The sequence below is a fragment of the Bombus flavifrons genome, chromosome 15 (genome assembly GCF_040668555.2).
Source record: "Bombus flavifrons isolate JBK064 chromosome 15, iyBomFlav1_principal, whole genome shotgun sequence".
Classification (NCBI taxonomy): domain Eukaryota; kingdom Metazoa; phylum Arthropoda; class Insecta; order Hymenoptera; family Apidae; genus Bombus; species Bombus flavifrons.
Genome location: NC_138456.1, coordinates 1903892 through 1926260, shown reverse-complemented (window position 1 = coordinate 1926260; position 22369 = coordinate 1903892). Strand labels below are relative to the sequence as shown.

Genomic DNA, 22369 nt, shown 5'->3' with positions numbered 1-22369 from the left:
TGAAAACTCGGCGGTGATAACGAGCCTCGCGGACCCGTGGAAAGAACGAGTCTAAATCGTAAAGTGGAAGAAAAAATCGCGAGTTGGACGTACGCGGCAGAAACTGACGAAGTAAACGATGTTGCGCGAACAGCGGCGTAGCATCTTTTGGTGGCCGTTTGAACGAGTATCGCGTAGAGAAGCGGAGAAGAAGCGAGTCGGGGAAGAGATCGGTCGGTCGCGAAGCTGGAGGACCGGCAGGCGCGGCACGGCACGGCACGGCGCGGCGGCGGTGACGGTGGCGGCGGCGGTGGTGGCGGCGGTGTCGGTGGCGGTGGTGGTCGACGTAGGAGAGCCAAGAGCGAGAGGATGGGAGAAAGAGGCGAGATAAAAGAAGAGGAGAGGGTAGGTACGAATCGATTAGGTCTGTCGGCCATTTTGTTGGCGGCTCGAGCCGGCCAAGTGTCCCACAGCTGCCCCCAGGAGGCGTGGAAGCGACAGAGTCGACTCCACCGGGAGAACGAATAGCTCGACGTCGGCGTGGAATCGAGGCTCGAATTCTCGCGAGCGGATAGGACGTGGATGAGCGGGTCGAGTGGTGGGACTGAAATCGGAGTGGGGTCGAAAAGGTCGACCTCGAAGGTGGGGGCATCGGCTGGTTAGGTTGGGTTCTATAGGAACCTAACCGGCAGTCAGTGCCTCCTAGGGCCCCGCGCCGTCAGTCTCGTTGGTGTTGCGTCGTGTAACGTGTCCTCTCTTTCTCTCTTTTTTCTCTCTCTTCCTTTTTCTTCCTCGAGCCCTCTCCCTCTCTCCTTTCCATCCCCTTTCCCTCGTGCGTATATACTTTGTATTTTTCTTTTTTTTTTTTGCTCGTCGTCACGATCAACGCCGTCATTGTCGGCCGCGAGTGATAAGGAAATAATAATTGCACACACGTGCCACTTTCCACGTTTCTCGTCTCTGACGGATGCCGCGCATTCGGCACTTTCTGTCGGACCACGCTCGTCATTCTCTTTAATGGGATAGCACAACCGACGTTCTGCTCCGGAAGACTTCTCCACGAGATCGACTAAACGGCACTTCGGATTCGGTCGAGCCGTAGGTCGACGAAGAACGATTCTTTACCGTGGCAGGAAATCGACGGAGTAAAGAGTCTCGAGGTGTCTGGACCGGTGATCTACGTAGCGATATTGGAACAACATCTCCGTCTTAACGGTTGGTTAAGAAAGTTACGCAGAGACAGAACGTTTACATGACAGAATGTTTATGTGACAGGAGCACGATCGAAGATCGCAATACCCGTCAGACGATACCGCAAACGCCCAAAGAATTTATTGAGAAAAGTAATTTGTGCCGATAACATCTGTGCTTCTCGGTAATAGTAATCGTTTTCGAGAGAATCGCGGGCAAATATCGACCAGGGTAAGATGCAAAGGACGTCGTTCGCCCGGAAGATCGCAAAATGGCGTGGGTTCCGGTGAGCTATCGCTGCGAATGCGAATCTTCTCGCTGAAATCGTACAAACCCGATTCGATTCGTTCGTTCCGTGGACGAGTGGCTGTGAAAACGAAATTCCACGACCAACATGGCTGTGACGGAATTCGCGCGATAACCAAAGTGCGAGACACAGCGAGTAACGTAAAATTTCAGGAATTCCACGAGCTACTACGGTTGTTCTGCGGCGGACTGTCGATAGCCGGTGGAAATTCTCGAGAATGAAACTACGAATATTTGTCGCGACTGACACGTGCAATTGCCAACCGGACGAAGCTGCTGGATCGGTGAAAGCGGGCCAGAAGCGAAAGAAACTGAACTAAATTTTGTCAGAACACAGCCGATTCATCCGAATACCTTGGACTCGAGCGCAGACTGGAAATATTCGTTCTTGAACGAATTCGTGTGTCGTTCAACCAACGAATCGAATGTCGTAACTTTGTAAAAAAAAAAAAAAGAAGTGGTTTCCGGTTCATTTCGTGAGTCGACGATTCTCTTGGTGGACTTGATCGGGAAGGAAGAGAGAGTCGGTTCGAACGTCGAGGTCGAGACTTTAGTCAAATTCTGTATAGAAAAGTAAGTACGGCCGACGGTCGTACTTGGCACGAAGGCCTCAAGATTGCTCGAAAATCGTCGAGAGAGGTGCGCAGGGCAGGAAGAGCGATGGAAATCGGGGGTGCAGCGATGCAGAGGATGGCCGCTGCCGGAGGGCCCGGGCCTCTCAGCCTTCAGGGCCCTCCAAGGTCAGTGAAAATCTCACCCGTTAACATACAGGACGAGCCCGGTGACCTCACTTCTCAGAGTACGTATACCATCAAATGTATTTTTATAATTTGCTCGGGTTACGCCATAGATTCTTGCGATTTATTTACAATTGGTAGAAAAATGAAATAGCTTTAAAAATCCCATCTGTTCGATGTATTTAAATATCGTTGGTCAATGCGTGATACGATATCACTGTAAATTTGTTATACAGATACATTTACACACAAGTTGCGCAATTTTTTATCTCAACAAACTGTTTGAATATTTTTACCTTTTATTTGCTCTTTACTGCTTTTATTTCGCTTCGCTTCGTCTTCGCGTGGTCGACTAATTAGGAAAAAAAAAAAAAAGAGAAAGAAAAACCTAGGTAGATTTGAATAGCTTGTTGAAACGTGGGTTCTGAAATTATTCCTCGATCTACGTTAATATTTTAACATTCGTCTTATTTTAAAAATCTGTAACAGCAAAATAACCGAGTCACGCTGCAAAAATAAAGCGGCTAAACGATATTTTAGCACAACCAATGAAATTCAAAGACACGTTGGAACGATAACAAGGTGCATCAAACGCTAAACGATAGTGATTTCTCTAATATTTACATAGATACGTAGCTTCGTTGAAACGACTAAAATGCATAGTAATAATCGTATCGTTGAAGTAACAGCTATTAGTAATTAGAAACGTTTGCAACCATGGTCTGAAACTTTTTATAGTAAATCCCTCGATGTTCGACGTTTCAAAGATTTCGGATAAAATACAACGGTAAACAAATAGTCGGTACGTGTTATTAATTTCCGGGCATTATGACGTGAAAATAATGCGTCGCATAACGGGAATTTGGTAACGAAGACCGGGTCAAAGATTTTCCCTTTGCATTCTCCTTGTACTTTTGTAAAATTCCAATAAAATAGAATTTATAAATTATTCGTGTCCAATGCTTACGACGAGCAAATTTGATAGAATTAAATCGTCACGATACGAGCCTATTACCTGTCTTGCTTACGTTCTGGCTGCGAGTTTTCCATTCGAAAAAAGAACAAACTTCGTATCACTTCCGATTATTCTTAACGCCCTTTGATCGCGCTTAACGAATTATCAACGCGATACTGTTAAATTATTTCGCGAAATAACATTTCCCTGTCGCCGTTCAATGGCGTATATCGTCGTGGAAACGTTGCGATTCGTCCGGCAAAATAGCGACGATTCGCTTTGCTAATAGCGTACGTAGAAATTGTCAAAAAAGATCGCGAATTCGCGTACGGCTGAATCGAACGAAACACAATGCAACCGGCCGTCGCGTGGCGCGTCGCTCGAAACTTCGCCTTCAAGCTGCGACGAATTTCCTTCGATGATTAACTTTATCCCGTGCACGTCGATTCCGACGTGTTTCCTAGTTTCACGAGTATCGGTGTTTTTGAAAATTGAAAAGACGTTTAGAAAATCGATTTTGCGTTTGGATAGTTCGCGTTCGTAAGTTACGAACGTGGAATCGACAGCGTGATGGTACGTTGGCTCGTCTACGTTGTCGATCGTTCGCGATACCATCCCTCGAGTCTGATCGTTCACGGAAAAATCGTCAGCGATTTTGGAGCAGTATCGACGCGAGGAATGTTTCAGTATTCGGCAGGGAAACAGAGGAGGCTGGACTTGTCGGTGGTTGAACTTTAAATAGCAACGTCAGTGGTCGCCTTGCTAGCTACGGATTCGATACCCTTTGCAATTATCCGAAATGTCGAAGTGGTCACCATTTCTAGAAAAACTCTACATCTGGTCCTTTTAGTTTTCTCAAGCATCGAAGCCATCGACAGCGTATAAACAATAGACTGGGACGGAGGCAGACCATAGACAGTAGACAGGCGACGATCGCTTCAGGGCCTTCAGTTATAGAGTAACACTGTTAGCGTGCGGATCGGGACCAGCTCAAATTATATTCCTCTACTTGTACTTACACTTCTGTATTAAAATATTTTTTCTACTTTACAATTTATCCACGCGTTCCTCTGTTCATACATCTAATAACCTCAACACGAAAAATGCTAGAAACAAAGGTTTGCGCAAATACGAAAGAACAGGCGATGGTCTCGTTACAAATTCCAAACGTTTCAATTCGTTGAAACGAGGGTGAGATATTACGAGGAAGACTGTATATTGCGTTGATCTGGGACGATTACGAAAAGAGGCGAGGAGAAATCATGGTGAAATGATCGGGATAGAAAGCGATCGAAAACCTGGAAGAATTATTTCGATTAAAATGCGTTTTATCGACGGTGATTGTCGTTGTACGAGGCGAAGCGACGCGACGATCCGTTTATCCATGTATAGATAATATCGCGATATCGAATGAAACCGGGATCCATCAATTAGAATATTTTCCGGAAATTTTGATGCGAGTCGAGGCCAGGCATCGTTCAATCCGATTACCGGTTTCCCATGTTGCTATGTATAAAATATGCACCGACGCAAATTTGCTTGGCCCGGTGTTTTCTACGATTTCGCGTGGCTGTCATGTCCGCGTAATAGCCTTACGTGTTTGACAAAAACAATTTAGCGAAACGTGCGAAATAAAATGGGGATCCTGCTGAATAATTCGTATTTGCAAATTTTCAGCTTTGTGACATGTACGAAATTGAAACCGTGGAAATTTCGTGCGTTGTAATTTTTAATAACGAAAAGTGATACGGTAACGGGGGTTGTGAAATTTTATCGTTCCACCATTTGTAACTTAACGCGACAGCATGTGAATAACGGTTGAAAATAATGGCAGATTCGTTGCTCGGCGGAATATTTTTGCACGAACGTTACAAAGAGTTTCGATCGCTAATTTTGCTCACAATGGAACCTCTATTATGCGCACGTTTTAGCGATCCAACGATTTGCCCTGCTTCGAGATTTTACTACTCTAACGCGGTTTCTTCTCCGAGATACCAACGATTATACTACACTCGCCGTTGAAAAATTCAGCCACTGTGTCAACCGTGGTCTTCGCATCTAAAACTTTCACAATGGTTCGTTGTTTTCTTATGGCCTTAAGATTTGCGCTGTTAGAAACGCTTACGTTCTCGAAGAATTCGAACAAAGTTTAGAACATTTGCGAACGCGTTGTTTCCCTGTATTGGCCGGTAACGATACAAACGCGATAAACTTTCGAGAGATATCTCGTTAAAAAACGGAAGACTCGCGTTACCGTAACGCGACGTAAAATCGTAGCGATGACAGGAAAGGTGAGAAAAAAAAAAAAAAAAGAAAAAAGAAAATTAAATTCGCGTTTAAACGATTCGGTTTAAGATCTGAAAGAGTTCATCGACAAAACTCGACCCCGTACGTGCATCCTCCAATCAGATAATTCGCTAACACGATCTCATAGCCGCAGAATATTCAGTAGCAAACAACGATTCCACGATAACTTACTACCGTTTCGACGTTACGTCGTGTTACGCCAGCTTGTTTAACATGTATTTTCCGTGTTTCACCAAGGATTATAGATCTCGTACATCGATCGTAATTACCCTGGCGGAACGTTACATCCAGACGTTTATCTCGCGTAATGGCAGCGCTGTTGCATCGTTTATGAATAAGTCGATGGGCGCTAATAAGTTCAACTTCTACTTCAATTTATCCAAGTGGAATAAACGCGCGTTTCGAACAAGATCGACGCTCCAAGGCGTACAATATTTTCTTTTACGGGGACTTTTTTCCATTTGGAGAAAAATAAATTCGACAACGCGAGAGACGCAAGTACGTGAAACGCGTATCTCACACGCGTCGGTGAACGATGAGCGAGGCGTGTCGCAGATTTTCTTAACGGTCGACGCGTTCCAGCGGTCAGTTTTTCGGACATCTCCCCTCCTTAGTTTCAGTTTGAACGGCGAAAGATAAGAAACGTCGGATAATGCGAGATTGGCGTGCGATGCGGAGGAAAAGATGGGCGAAGAAACGTGGCTTTAAAGTAGAGGTAAAGGAGATCGGTTGGAGCGTTTGATTTCGAATAACTATTTAGAGCAGCCCGAAAGACCGCGGTCTTATTGTTAGTTCGAATTCCTTGAATTCACTTCATTTGTTTCTACTTAACTGCCGAATAGCCGGCCGCCGAATCGGTCCGCACGGGTGCAATCAGAAATAAACTCAAGCGAATCCGGTCTGTCACCTCGACCGATTTCGCTAGAGACGCGATTTTCAAAATGCTGGAAACCAGCTGCTCTAATCGCGCTTCGTCCGTTATAAATCTTTAAAGCAATTTTCTGGTCGCCAAAATTATAGACCAGCGGCTGTTAAAATTCCCAGTTTCTACGCTGGGAATCTTGAAACGCGTATCGTGGAATGCCGAAGGAGAAGCGGCTGTCTGATTTAGACGTAACCTCTCGTGCGCTGCGAATAGTCGAAAAAGACGGTTGAACACACCGGTTGTGATGATTGCAAAGTGGTTATTATTAGGATGTATAAAGTAACCGAATACTTATTTCGTATTATTCTACTTTTCTTTATCGCTTGCAAGTAACATCGCTAATAAACGCAATGTAATAATCGCAAGTAATCGCTGGGAATTTTCGTTTCTTCGGCATTCTGCGGTACTACGAAAAAGTAACGAACGACGTTTATAAGATATTCGTGGCATTTGGCAAGCGTGAACGAATATTAACTTTAAAACATATTTAAACAATATATTACAAGCGTACAAATTTATTGAATAAATACAAATCTCAAATCCGTGAACTTCCACTACTGTACAAACAAAGCACACATCAATAACGAAGAGTATATTTGATTTCCAGGATATTCATTTTCACCTAGCAACGATTAATACGACTACTTTTTGTACGATCGTCTCTTTCGTTAAATCGCCTCTGTCTCGTTAACAAAGCTCGTAAAGAAGTCTGAAAATTGTCCTATCGAATAGATGCCTAGCGTAACGCCAAGAGGAAGAAATCGACGATCAATTGTCACCGAATAGAACGCAACTTGCGTCAATTTTAATTAGCGGTTAATACATTTGCATGATTAGACCCTGAAAGTTACGCGGTATCAGCATTCCATGCATCGAAAACGACCACGACATTAATGCTGCGATTTCTCTCTCAATCTCTCTCTTTCTCTCTCTCTCTTCCTTTCTGTATCTCTCTACCATTCACCGACACGTATAGCTTTACCTGACGTCGACTTTAAATATTTAAATATCCGTCTTTCTATTCTACCTTTCTTGCTCTCTCTCTCTCTCTCTCTCTCTCTCTTTCTTTCTATCTCTTTATCTCTCTCTGTCTCGTTTCCATCCGATACCAAACACATAATACGTAGATTGATAAACGAAGGAATGACGCGAAATTATATTTTTATAACGTACATTGATGGTGAAGTAAAAAATTCGGTAAGGTATGCGTACCGTAGTGACTGGCTCGAGTAATGCATATTCTAGAATCTAGAATGACAAGTATCATGTTGTACATTATCTGGTGTGAATAACATATCGATATATGTACAGCGTATAGTATCAATACTGAATAGCACATACTACGCAATAATCTGTTATTATATATAGCATAGAGTATAAATAGTATATCTATTATCTTGCATTAGATGCGAACATCATGCTATATTCTAATAGGTATTTCATAGATTCGCTATGTACTTTGCATTGTAAATAACATACTATCGGTCAATATCGAATCTATGTGATGTAATATTACGTAGCTCGTAACATAAATAATGTACTGTCGCGGCATATTCCGTGTGAACGATGTACTATGTGCTATCAATTGGCATCAACGAACTATATATTGGCAATAACGATACATTACATATAATAGTACGTACCTATTTGTTATTATTGTACGTATATCACGATGATTATATACTATGTACACTTTCCCGCGTAGTTCGTTTCCCATCATTATTTATTGTTTATCGTTTAGATAGGTTAACAACGTAATTGTTATGAATATAAAAATTTGAAAAATACATATTCAATAGCGTCAGATTTACAAGTCAAAGTGGAAGAAAAATTATTTTAATCGTTTCATCTTTGTTTACCGTAGAGAGAATTTTTTCCGCTAATCAAAAACGAGATTTAATTATCTTCGTTCATTGAGTCGCAAATATTCGGAATGTCTATTTATATAAAAAAGAAAAAACGTAACTATACGGAAGAAGCGTAAAACTGTCGTTCTTTTGTATCGCTTCCTTTGTTCGAAACAGTCTTTCGTATAATTTACATCAACTGACGTTGCGACAAATTACCAATGACACAGCCTTCGCGTGACATTGTTAAAATAATCTTATACCAACCTATAACTTTGAAACAAATGTCATATACGTAAAATGTGACGTTTTTCGAATAAATTTCGTATCTATATACAATTTGGATATTTCTCAGCCGAAACATATTTCAGTTTCTTTTGCTTTTTCCAAGAAAGGTGATTCGGCTATGCTTATATCTAGGCTGATGTAATTAGCTATAGTTAAGATTATTTCATGTTGTCGGTACAATTATACGCGCAACGTGTAGAAACTGGAACTTTCGAAAAGAAAACTGCAACGAAAAACGTTATGGTAGAATAGCACGGTTGGAAGAAACCGAGTTTTGAATTAATTACGAATAATTAACGGTACAAATACATAACGATTTCTAATTATAATACTAAACTAGTTTATATCGACGATAAGGACAGCAATACTGTAAACAAGCGTATCTATAAAGATTGAAATAGAGTCACATGGGGCCACTGCATGATACAATAACGATTACCACATAATCGTTGCTATAAATATAAACTGATAAACAAAAAATAATCGTTTCCGTATTGTTACGCGTGCCGTCCAACTATTTCGTCGAAATGTAAAGCTGCGATCCGAAGAAAGCGCGGCTGCACGCGTATCGTCTTAACCGAATAGTCGTGGAATGACAGAAAAGGTTTCTCGTCGTATAATCTTCGAACGATATATCATAGCGCTGCGACAGTCTTACGATGGAACTATATAATTCTGAATATAATTCTCTAAGACTACTTTTAAGACTACGTTATATTTACGAGAGTGAATATAAACAGGCGACATTGAATGCGCGAAATTGACATTGCGTTTAAATTTGTCCACGCAAGAAGAAGTTCTCGTCTTCTAAATAAAGAAATCGCGGCCACTGCCGGCTGATGCTCGTTGTCGGACAAACCATTCCGAGTAATTCTCAGGAATCATTTAAAAAAACAATTGCAATTGACAAATAATTGTATAAATCATAGAAACGATAAAATCCGCGTGAAACGACGAACACTCCGATGGAAATGTTCATAGACGACCGCATGATTTACCGATGAAGGGCACCGTGCGTGTCACGGAGCGCGGCCAGTGCTTAGAAAAGGATAGACGAAGGTTTAGGTGGAAATCATCAGCCGATTAGAGTGCAGATGTTCTCGTACGGAGATTATAAGCCGTTTCCACCCTCTGCAACGTTCTGGCCCAGGGTCCTTGGTCGTATGGGGCCGGTCCAAAGGGAGGAATAGGAATAGCTGGATGGGGTGAGCTTGATTGAATTATCATGAGTGTTTGCGGAACGGCGGCCTGCAATTGAATTAGGCCCGGCTCTTTTTTCTATCGGCGTACGTAGACATCTATCAGTGTCTCTCTAGGAGCCCTTGCTTTTAATGTTAATCAATGCCTTCGCCTCGTTTCACCGGAACGACCGACGTCCCTCTGACTCGCTGCCGTTCTCTAAATAGCGAACGACGCATCGACGAGTCGTACTTGCCACCCTTTGTCACTCTCTTTCTCGATACATATTTTATCCCACTTTTCTCTATTTTATCTTCTCGTATCTTTTTATACTTTTACTCTACGCTTCGTTTACACTTGTTAGCCATACTGTATACATATAGCTATCTGCGATACAGGGTGGGGCGATAATCGTAGTACAAGCGGACAAGGGGGTGATCATACGTCAACAAACAAATTGCAAATATAGAATAGAAGCTTTTCGCCTGATTCTTCGTGTCCGAGGAGATCGAGTTTGGAAATTTGTCAAGTATACTTCGAATCGGTTAAATACTACAGCTGAGTAAACGATCCACAGGAGGTTATAAAAGGAAATAAGGTAAAGAACGTGAAATAAAATTTGTCCGTTTAAGGCTTCGTTCTCGAGGAAATAAAGTTCAAACGCGTTTAATCGCGAGTTGGTCTTGTACGCGCGTATGATAAATTTCCAAAACGTCTTGCGGACAAATTCTGTTTCACGTTTTTCGCTGATCTCCGAACGTGGTTCAAATCCCCGTCGATTATTTGCTCTTGTTCAGTCCGAAACTAGGCAAATTGAAATACACTCGTCAAATCTTCAAGGTCGATTTTTTCAAAAACCAAGCATCAAACGAACGAAACGTTGTATCAAGCCTTTTCCTTATTTTTTCACGTAGAGTCACTGCCCCGCTCCGTACAAAGTAACTCGTTTCGTCGTTCCCATCCTGCGAGTTTGTTAACTCGGACGAATAAGCGTGTAGCTACAAAATCGCTCTGGATAAAAATGTTTCTTAGCCTGTTCGAAATTCTTGCTCTGAAAATCGTCGATCAGGTCGACGTTCGTTTTACGGCAGAAGGTACCTTCGTTTTATCGCACGTTGCGCATAAAGTCCGTGAGAACAAATTACACCTTTGCTCGAAACTATCGATAAAAAAAATGTTGTTAAAAAGAGTGAGAAGTCGTTGTAAAAAGGAAATAAAAGACGCGTGTGACGGCGATCGTGACTCCTAGTGATACGTTGGAACATGTCTAACGAACGTTTGGCACGATGCCTCCTGTTAGAAGAGTCGATCGTAACGAGAAAGAAGAAAGGTAGATTTTGAAATGGAAAACGCTAATTCTCTGTTAAATAATTCTGCAAAATCTAAATACAACGAAGTCACGAGTTACGTTGGAGTAGTACCGCGAAATAAAAGCAAAACGAAATAGAAATATTATTATACGCTATGCTATTTTAACTCCTCCTTCGTTCGATGTTAGAAACGCTTACATCGAACCTGTTCAAATTTTCTACTTCATTGACGCGATGATAAACTTTCGGGATAATCGAGTCTTTTTTCGACGTCATCGCGTCTATATCGAATTAAACTGTCTGCCAGAGCGATGAAATCTGGCGAACAACGCGATAATCTGTGTTCGTCGTGCGATTTCGAAATCCATTATTTTTCGTGAAAATCGGATTTCCTTCGTGCTAATTCGAGAAATCAGTTGCTCAGAGAAACGAAACAGAGATCTTTTTTCACTCTGTGTACACATCAACTTTTATTATCTCGATAACGTAATTCTTAGTCAATGGAAAATGTATAATATCGATGGGAATAAAGAAATCAAGCAGAGTGTAACGAGAAAATAAGAATATTTTTATTCGTTCAAAATTCAGAAATACTCGCGTATCTGTGAGTAACGTTCATTTTAATGAGATACATCAGCGTGTACGTATAAAATAGTTGATTTGTTTCGATCATCTAAGAATAATCTCCGAACGATTGATTAAGAACACTTACGATAAGATTTGAAGTAGAAAGAAACTGGCACCGTTTTACTGACAAATCTAAAACGAAATATAAGGGTATCGTATTATCTTTATATACACGTTCGATTTAACATTTAATTTGCTAGTACTGTCGTTGACTCTAGCAGTTCTTTGGCAATAATTATATTCGTTTCGTGTTGTATTTTCCTGTCGCGTAAAACAGAAAATTCGCCTAATTAAAATCCCCCCCCCCCATTCGTAAATTAACAAATCGAATTCACAAATATTCGTTAGGAACAGTATATCGAGGAAATAGTACGTCGTACGATACTTCCAAAGTTCAATCTATTACGTCAAATCGAGCGATGATTGGACGTAAATGAGAAACCAGCCGAAACTTTGACTCTACTCAAAGTACGTACTTGTCTCTTCGAAAAAAAAGAGAAAAAGAATAAACAGAGAATTAATCGTGACGTCTGATCGAAGTCGAGGATGAGATTCTTGTCACTTATCGGACAGTCAGTCAATTCGTCAACCTGATAACAGCGATGTTATCGAGCGTCCGATACTGGAAATACTTTTTCCTTGGAAGCGGTGCGTCTTTGATCTGCCGAAAGCACCGATTTCTCCACGGCATTCGTAATACGCGAAGGATGTCTCCGATTATCGATAACTCTGTGTACAAAACGATTAGACATTACAAATCGAGAAATGTCGTTTTTTTTTCATATCGAAGATTATGTGAACGAGCCAGCGATTTCATCGTTCTGTTATTCCAATAATCCCGGGATATACACACTTCCGTCAATATACATATAATTTGGAAATATTAGGAAACATTAAGAAGGGTAAACGGTACTCATATGTTCAGCTTTTGAATTCTATCGAATTAATCGTCAGCGATAATCGTTTGTGAACGATCGCGTCAACTTCTTCTCTCGTTTCGATACGTCTCGTCTCGCGTACAACTTATACTTCGTACGTTTTTGCTCGATCCTTTCGAAACACGTGGCGCAACGTCGAATAATCTTTCTCAGCGAGAAGAAGAAGCAAACGTGGCAGATCTCGCCACTCGTTCTTCCCAGGTTTTTAGTAAAATCTTGGAAATTGTTGACTGGAAATTTCATCATGTCATCTGCGAACGAAGGGGAGAAAAGCAAGCGTAAGTCATAGCCTCGTATCTACGTGCGGTATACGAGAAAAGGAAAGGAAATGAAACGGAAGGACGATGGTCCGTGCTCGTTAAAAGCAACTAATGACAGGACCAAATCGATTGCGTGTCGTAAACCCGGAGCCTGGCGCCGGCGTTCGGGCCCGGAAAGCTCGGTTTACAATGGCCGCAAAGAAGGTCGCGGCTGGCGGGAGTCTCGTCAGGCCTTCTGGACATCGTTCTCTCAAAAACAGGCAAATGGCCCACCGATGACCATAAGCTGTAAAACCGTGTCGGGATACCGGTCGATGAGCCATCGTCAAGGTCTGCGCCTTGTCAGGATAGCTAATTTCGTAGGGAGAATTAGGAAGCCGACCCTTACGCTCGTGGATACTACTGTGTAATCACGCGGAACGAGACGCGGCCAACATTCGGTCACGAATGTCATTTGGTATCGCTGCCGAGCATGTAGCTCGGTAATTTGTTGGGTGCTTTCGACCGATCGAACAAGATGCCGGCTTTGGCAAATTTTCGTTCCTCCTCCCTCCGACCTTTGAATAAATTTCTTCGCGCGTCTTTTCGCTATCTTCCTTCATCGAGCGACGAATGCTTCGCTTCGCCGGTTTGTACGTTTGCATGAAAACCATCTGCTCTCTCCGAGGCTGCATTTTTTCACGAGATGGAACAAGTCTCGAAGTTGCTCCGAGCGGGCACAGAATGCAAATCATAACGGCAACTTTACGAATATACGAAAGGATATGTAGGTAAGTGGTACGTAGATATCGTACGTAAGTAGGCGCGTACGTTAGTTTGGTAGTAGGTTTGCAAACATAGAGCGAGCATTCGGGTTACATACGGCTAGTATTTGATCCACGGAAGCGAACAATTTGATTTTTTAACGTTAAATGTAATTTTCTGACGGATTTAGACGCGGCGGGAAAATATTTATATTACGTTGGAAACTGAACTAGTCGTTGGTATTTTGATCTTTGCTACTTTCTTCCTCGCGTCTCGTTACCTTCGATGAATTATAACCAAAAGAACCTTTCGAATAGTCGTAATTTTCTTACTGCAAAAGTACGTAACCAAGCCGCGTTTAAAATCATCGTGGTTTTACCTGCTTGATTTTATGCGCCATAAAATACTTCGGAACTCGGATCATTAAAATATCATAATTTTATGAGGGATTACTGTATCGTATTGGAATAAGATACATCTGTAGATACGTGCGACTCGTGATCGTTTAGGAACAGAACGTAAGAACCTCCTTAATTTCGGTGTTCAATAAAAATTACTTTATCAGTTTCTTTTATTAATTTTTGTGGGCTATCAGCGGCTGCAAGCTATCCTACTCGTAAAAATTTGAAGGATATCCTTGAAGTCGATGTTTTCGCAACCAATCGCATCGATTATGTTACCGTATCGCAAGATTTCGTGAAATTTTTGCCAAAACTTCATAGGATCGGAAAGATTGGTGCCTGAGTTTTTATTTCCATCGACTCGAACTTTTAAAATAAGAACCATAAAAGACCTTTCCTAGATAAAAGTCGATTTTTCTAAGATATTTCTATGGTTGCAAGAGCGATCGAAGGAAATGAAAGTTGGAAAAATTGCCGCTCCTTCGTTCCGTTGGCTAACAAGTCAGGTGTACTATTATGCACTGTTAAAGTGCCGGCATAGGAGGAAGTGGAGGGGATAAAGTGCAGTCGGAACATGAAACGATTAGGATCGGTTCTCGAACGGGTAGGAATCACGTCGGCGTCGGTCCACCCACGTCGCGCTTATAAATATTGACAAGAAAATTTGTACCGGTGTGTTTATTTCCCTTGTTCTTATTTTATGCGACGAGCGGCGAATAAAACGAGAGAAATACAATTCGAGAATTTTGCCTTTAACGTAATGTATTCCGTTGCAAATTGACTTGTTCAGAAATGTTCGACTCGATGTTCTGAAACACTCGGTAATTTATTTCCGGTACGTATATTACGCGCAACAATTTCCTACATAGGGGAAACGAGATTGTTAAAAAAAGAAGACGGATTACCAAATATCTTTAGAGGATTCGTAGAGGATTGGTAAATAGGTAACGAGAATTTGCTGTTGCAACCCGTCAAATATATTTGAAATAATTAAATAAATATAAATAAATAAGTAATGTCGTGAGACGCTCTTACAAATATATTCGCTAGACAGTGTATATACTGAATTCTTTTCGGTTGCGTCCGTTTATTTATACTGGTCGGGGGAATGTCGGAAAATTCAAATTTATCTTGATCTTGATACTACGAGGCAAAACAACAACATGATGTAAATTATCCTCCGCTCATGTGCCGCTACATATCGATAAATGATCGACTTTCGGAAATTGTTTATCCGGAACAGAATTTAACTCTCGCGTACGAAAAATTTACGCAGCAGTTTTTCAAACTTTTACGCTTCGCCGTGCTTCCCGGTCTTGTCCCATTCACCGAACGCACCAACGTAAAAAATTCACGCGTTTGCAGCGAAATCCCAGCGCAGCAACCATCGACGACAGCACTCGTCACGCGATTCCACGAAATTTCCGTGGCGAAAGATAACGGACGAATCGCATTAGTGGCTGCAGAAGGATCACGGAGAGGTAAAACTCGCGTCCCTCGGGGAGGGTCCGTCGCGTAAATCGCAGAGTCGCAGCCGCAATGGCGTAAGGCCAGGCCAGGCAAACATTATCCGCGCGGTTTCTCGAACAAATCGAAGTACAGCCTCGAACTCAGATAACAGGGAATAATTTGGTAAGTCGACGCGTCAAAGTATAAATATGGGTTTTTCGTGCGGTCTTTCCGCGAGCAAGCGAGCGAACGAGCGAGCGAGCAGCCAGGCCGGATGGGAGCCGATTCGAGGAACCGAGTCACAGTCACACGAATTAGAACCTGCTCTCGGCCGACACCGGGGCGCCGGGTGGATGCAAAGGAATGCCAGTCGGACTGATAAAAGCCACCAACAACACCTACATAAATTTCGGTCCCGGGGATATCTAAGGACGACCTTTCGTTCATTTAAGCATACATCCTAAATTTAGTGGCGGCTACGGTGTGCCGTATTGGCCTCGTCGGATATGGCAGGCGCCTGGTTTGCGTGCAGCAGCTCGTTGCTCCGTCGCGACGCCGCGTCCACGTTCCTTCGTGGACGTTATCGTTATCCTGACTCTGGCTAGCTTATTATTCCAGCGAATTGTTTCGAGTAAAGGTGACTCGCGGACACGGGAACACGCGATCACAGTTCCACGCCCGTGTTAAGCGACTCCAGATTTTTCGTGGCGAAGACTACGAATTCTTTAAAAACGATTTTATCTTCCAGTTTTCCGTTGTGAAATGCGGTTTGCGGAATACGTTGACGCGTGCGTTCGATCGCGATACCTAGGTATAACGAGGCAGTTCAACGCTGACAAGGTCCAGGATGATTTTACACCACTTCGATTAACCGTTCAATTGTTCGTCCGTTATGCGTCGCTGGATACAGCCGCTCTGTCTTCTAACCGCTTCTTATTACCAAAATCGAAACGTACCCTTCCTTCCGTTAATATTTCTCGTTAGTATTCGATCGGAATACGTTTGCCAGAATATACGATGAAACGTTGATCGATGGGAAGAGCGTCTCGCGATGCTCGAATCGAAAAACGGCATATTTAACGGTAAATCGAAAGAAGGTATTATCGTGGATGAAACTAGCTGTACAAGATAATCGAAAAGGCAATGCGTCTGAGAATCCGGTCTTATCGTTACTCCGGATAGTTGGTTTAAAAATGATATTGGACGAACGCATTTTACGCGCGCACGAGCACGATCACGAGCATATACGGTATCCGGAGTCGAGGCTGGAGGTATCCGGAGTCCGGACTCGCGACTTGTAAGGTGCATTCCCGATCCTGCTACGAAACCGGCCAGGCCGCACAAAAAAAGGGAAATAATTAGCGGAGGTGTTAATGAAATACCAAACGAACGCCGTGGGACACCAGGTCGGCGCCTCTGAACTGCCAACCAGACATCCTCGACACAGTCCACGGCGCCGCGCCGTTTTCTTTTCCTCGTCCTTCTGTAAAGCTGCAACCGCTACTCTCTAACGTATCTGCTTGTTCCTGGCCCCCCTCCCCGTCCTTTCTCCGCGTTTCCATCTTGCCCCGATGTACTTCTCATCCGACACTCTCAACCCTTCACGGATTTTTCGACTTTCGACGAGGAATGCCTTGTCCGCCCGCTCGGAGATCTTCTTGTTACTTGGACGGAATCTCCAAACTGATTATCATAGATCTGCTTTCGAACCGATGCGGTGCTCTGCTCAGAGCTGTGTCGCGCTCACGGATATTTAAATAGCAACGTCGGTACATCTCGAATAAGAGAATATACCGGCTGTTCGTATTGTGAAACTGAAAGTGACGACTCGACTTTAAAAAAGGGCATCCGTATTTCCAGTACTGGAAGCTGTCCGACCGTTTTATGTAAATACGTAGTTTAGTTATGATTATTACGCTATTGATATACTACGTGTATTTAGTTATCGTCGATGTTAGCTCTGTCTTCGATGTTCCGCGTGATTTAAACGTGTCGTAAAAAAAATACCTTGTAAAGTAAAAAAACGTATCTTGTTCTTCCTCTGTAATATGACCTAGGCCCTTTCGCGTGATAATCTACTTGCGTCGCATGGATGGTTCTTACGATTTTACACCGAATAGAACAGTCGACTGGTTCGTAATTTGTAACTCGTGGCTTGTAAAACTTGCCTATGTTAATGTTAATTTAATTCTTCGCTTTTTGTTCGAATCTAGAATCGTCCAGAGGAATTCCTCGAAAGGTCGTGGCAATCGTCGAACCGCGATAACGAATTTTGAGAAATTTGACGTTTAACGTACGTCGATTACCATAAAATTACGTAGTTGCTCGGAACGTATATATCAATGATACGTTACTTCCAAAATACACGATTCCCTGCAAAAGCTAACAAGCCAATTAGAATTAATGTATATGTATAGAATTGCGAAAAAGACGACGCGAGAGCCATGTGTCAAATGCACTATTCACCGGTTTAAATCAACCGTAAATGTATGCGTTTGTCCGTGATTAAGTAGATAAGCTGAATTATTCAAAGTTTCCTGTTTCTTACCGAGTTTATTCTAAACTTTCTACCAGTTTAAAATAGGTATATCCAAAAGAATACAAATTTTGTCTACTCTGACACTTCTTTCAAAGACAATCGCCGATCGAAATACTTTAGAAATACGCGAGAAGTTCCCTCGGAATAAGCAACTACGCGACATTTTTCGCAAGTAGAACGTTCGTTAACGATTGAAAGGTTATACCGTCGGAATAAATTCAATATTCTGTGACAAATTCTACATATAAATTTGAAAGAAATGTGCAAGTTGAAACTGTGATAAATCGCTGTAATAACGAAACATATGTCGCGTTGCACGTATGAAATAAATCAAAATCTTCGTACGTTGTCGTGCGTTTCCTTTCGTTGCCGCGCTTGTTTAGGAAATAACAAAATCAATTTCCATTCTTTTCGAAGATTAATTATTTCCAAACGTCCTCTCTCCCAAACAAAAGTACGTACATGTTTGTTATTACGTGAGAACGTCCTACGCTCGAGAAATTATATCGAACTTTATTAAGAAAGTATCGTGCATAGAGTGCATTATGACATTCGATGGTCGGATTTCGAGTAGATATACCTAACGAAATATTTCTAGTCGTATTCCTTTTCTTTTGTTCTTTCACACCGAAACGCTGCCCCTAAGATACTTTGCCCTCTTCTTTTTTCCTTTTTCCCCTCTATCTTTGCTGGCGTCACTCTTGTGTCCGGTCCTCTTATTCTATTTATGTGCCTTCTTATTTTCGTACCCCTCTTCACCGTCTTATCTACCTGTTCTAAATTCAGGATTTTTTATGCGGCTCCCATCGTCCTACCGTCAAGGGGTTATCCATCGTTCTACACGCGTACGCGGTTCTCGGAAGTACAGATTCTATAAAACAGAATGCGTCTGGATCGTGACTGGTTCGGACGTGCGTCGAAAACGTCGTTGTAAAGTTAAAATAACGAAACCGTGGACACGCGGATGCGTTGATTTATCATCGGTGCGAAGATGTCTCGAAAACTTAAAATAGATGATAGAAAGCGAGGGTTTATCGACTTTCACTAATGAAATATCGCTGTAGCGGCGGTGCTAGTCGGCAATAAAACTTGGTTAACACGTTAATGTGTCCATTAGACGAGCAGGAGAATCAGCTCGTAAGAAAGCTGATAAATAATTAAATAGAACGATTCAATTTCGTCGATGACTTTGGCTATTTGCGCTTTGAACTTTCAAATCTTTACATGATATACGTATGACTTCTAAAAAATAAGGAACAAGAATTACTTTTAAACAGAGGGGATGTTATCGTTGAAATAATTGTAATAGCAAGATGAACGAGGTAAACAGAAATATACGAGGTAGCCGTGCGTGACCTTAAAGCTGACGATGATTCGCCACCCACATTCTACCAGTAGCAAGCTACTCTAAAATCCCAGCTTCTCTCGTCTCTGTCCTTTTTTCCTTCTCCATCGTATCCCGCTTATCGTTATTATTTTTCTTTCGTCTCGCAGAACCCATTTTGCCGCCAATCAATCCGCTTTGATTTATAATACCTACATTGTGGTTTCGTAACGCCGAGGGAAGATACACTTTCGAATATGGATAATTTAAAAATAATTTAGAAACGTAAAAATACAATTTCCTATCTGGGAGTATAGGCGACTGTATTAAAATAACTAGAAAATCAGGGAATGAGAGAGAAGAGAGAGAGACATTATTATATCTTATAAACATGTCACCACGATTTGCAACCGATACGCATTATGCGTGTTATGACATTTGTAGCATAGTTCGATTTCTCTCGAGTCGAGATCTAAATAAGAAATTGAGGGAAAGAATATTTTACGGGCAGACTCGACCCGGGTCTGCTGGATTTGATTAAGCATTCGTTATCATCGCATACGTTATAAACTTGTTCGAAATACGATATTAGTTTTCCTATAGACGAGTTTCGATGCTGCGCTTTGCAGCACTTAATTGACAAGCTCTTTATTTACTTTCTTAACGAGTTGGTCGATAAGACTTGGAAAACACGCCAAAAGTTTCCGTCTTACTGGTTGAGTTTGCTGAAACATCGCAAAGATCGTTTCATTTGAATTTAAAGTCTTACCACAACCCTGGTAGTGCGTATATTGAGCAATACGTGCCGCGTGTTTTGTCGTTAAACCTCGGATGACACGACGTTTCGTCGCTTTCGATTATCGATTTTCCGATCATCCGCCACGACACCATGCGATTGCGCGTAATTAGCCGATTTCGTTTTACGTATTTCGAATTCTTCGCGATATCAACGACGAACAAACATGAAGCAAAACGATATTCGATATGGCCAAATCGTTCATTGATTATTAACTTTACGGTAACGAGCGTTTCTACGATCTTCGAATAAACTTGGGGCCAAGTCGCTTTGCATGCAGTTGAGAATCATAAACGACGTTCTATTATTTTCGTTACTAGACGTTTTTCCTATCAGGTTTTTACGTGTACGTATATGAAACGTCTATCTCAGACTTTATCGTACCATTTACAAATTCTAATAAAGCTGATCGACATGCAGCGGAATTCACGTTGCAAACGAAACAATTACATATCGACGAGGAAAAATACAAAAAATCTGTGAAAAGAAAATTCGCCGCATCTGTCACTCACGTGAAACATTAACGTAACGAGTAAATACCAGACATTATAGTAAATTCGTCATCGCAAGAAGTATCGTAAATTCGAACGTTCCATATTTATAAGAGACAGGAGAGAAGGAGAGAGGAAGAGAAAGAGAGAGAGAGAGAGAGAGAGAGAAACACGTCGTTGCAGCGTTCGGTGCATCGGTGTATCGGTGCACGGCCAGTTCTCGAAGATACGAGCTGCTTGTCGTCTCTGGGAGCTAATGGGACGCCGCCGACACTCTCTTCTCTTTCGAATCTCTTTGATCCTGACCGAACTTGCCCTTGCCTCTACCTCCGCGACTCCTGTCCTCTTCCCGCTTCCCCTCGCCCCTGCTTGTTCAGACTCCGCGTCCTGACCTTATCCGCAGCCTCCTCGGGATCTTCATGGTGGTCGCGAGTCTCATGCGTGTATACGCCGTTGTAAAGCCAAGATCCGGTAGAAATGATCGACTTTTGCCGAGTCTGGAAGTCAGCTCGTTTGTCAAATTACTTTGTACTTGGTGTGATTATCGTGACTCGCGAACCACAAAGATAATTATACCTTTCGCGTGGCGGTGTTGCGTTGGATTTTCCCAACTTAACGAGGCTTAATGCGCCTTTTCGATTTGTTGCCAGATACGTTCGCTTGAATTTCGGGATGTGCCGAGATTAAAGTTAATTAAAAATTGATGGGAATAGATTGCAAGACGTGTTCGAGAGACGCGCGATAAATCTTCGAATCAACGTAGAACGTAGGACGAAAGTAACGTCTGAAAGATTCCTGTCCAATTAACAGAACGCGCTGAACGTTGCTTAAAAAAAATATATGTACATATTTAGTTGGCGTAATAACGGGAATGACATAGCTGGCGTAAGAGTTTCGCGTAGTACCGTATATTTACGTATATATTTTCACGGCCGGATTGCTCCTTTTCTCTCTCTTAAATCCTTATCCACGCACACGGTCGAAACGTTTCAGGGTGGCCGTAAATCTCAACCCTTTACCGCGCGCATTTACATCTGGCTGTACGCGCGTGGATAGAGCAAAAAGAGAGAACGCTCATCTGTAAGTTTATCCGCGCTATCGTGTACGGTACGGATGTTCTTCTTATTTTCCAACCGGTTGGGAAACGTTCGCAGGGGCTCCGTGTTTTTACCGGTTTCGGAGTAAAATTTCGTGAAGTCGGAAGCCAAGTAAGACGCCTCGTTCTCGTCGTAAAACTCGCGGTATCGCCATCGCTCGCCATATTTTTTCTCCCTCTTTCTAATCGTATACACGATTTTAACGATGATCGTTGTTGCTCCGCTCCATCTTCTTCCTTTTCCTCCGCTTCAAAACCACGTTCGGATATGTTGTTTTATTGAACAAGGAAGTTCGATGGGATTTCTGACCTTTCGCTTCTTTTTATAGAAACGGGAAATATCGAATGACTCAAAGTTACAACCGACAGAAACAGATTTTCGCAACAAGTTTCGGCTTCGGTACATATACATATATATATATATATATAAAGAAACGTATTTCTATCGCTCTACTTTTATACTCTGTTTTTTCTTTTTACTTTATATTCAAATACAGAGATACACGCGGAAAACGTCGAAGCGACTCCACTTAAATAGCATTTCGAGCGTAAGTTCGCAAACGATAGCTATATCTAATATATCGAGAATCACGCCTATTTACGCTTTTCTATTACAGTTTTGCATTTTCATCGACCACTTAACATCTGCCACACGCGCGCCAACAAACTGTTACACGCGT

At 42.2% G+C, this 22369-nt stretch overlaps 1 protein-coding gene across 4 annotated transcripts in view; it reads left to right on the top strand.

Annotated features, from left to right (window-relative positions):
• Positions 1-668: 668 nt before the first annotated feature.
• The window catches only part of tup (LIM1_Isl and LIM2_Isl domain-containing protein tup), a 33894-nt gene continuing 12193 nt past the window's right edge, over positions 669-22369 (top strand). Inside the window, exons 1-2 of one of the 4 annotated variants that reach the window (XM_069129035.1) lie at positions 12955-13619; positions 15360-15475. In XM_069129035.1, the coding sequence (XP_068985136.1) occupies positions 13462-13619; positions 15360-15475 (274 nt within the window). In that variant the 5' untranslated portion in view covers positions 12955-13461. The other 3 variants (XM_069129036.1, XM_069129037.1, XM_069129034.1) reach the window with 3 other exon arrangements.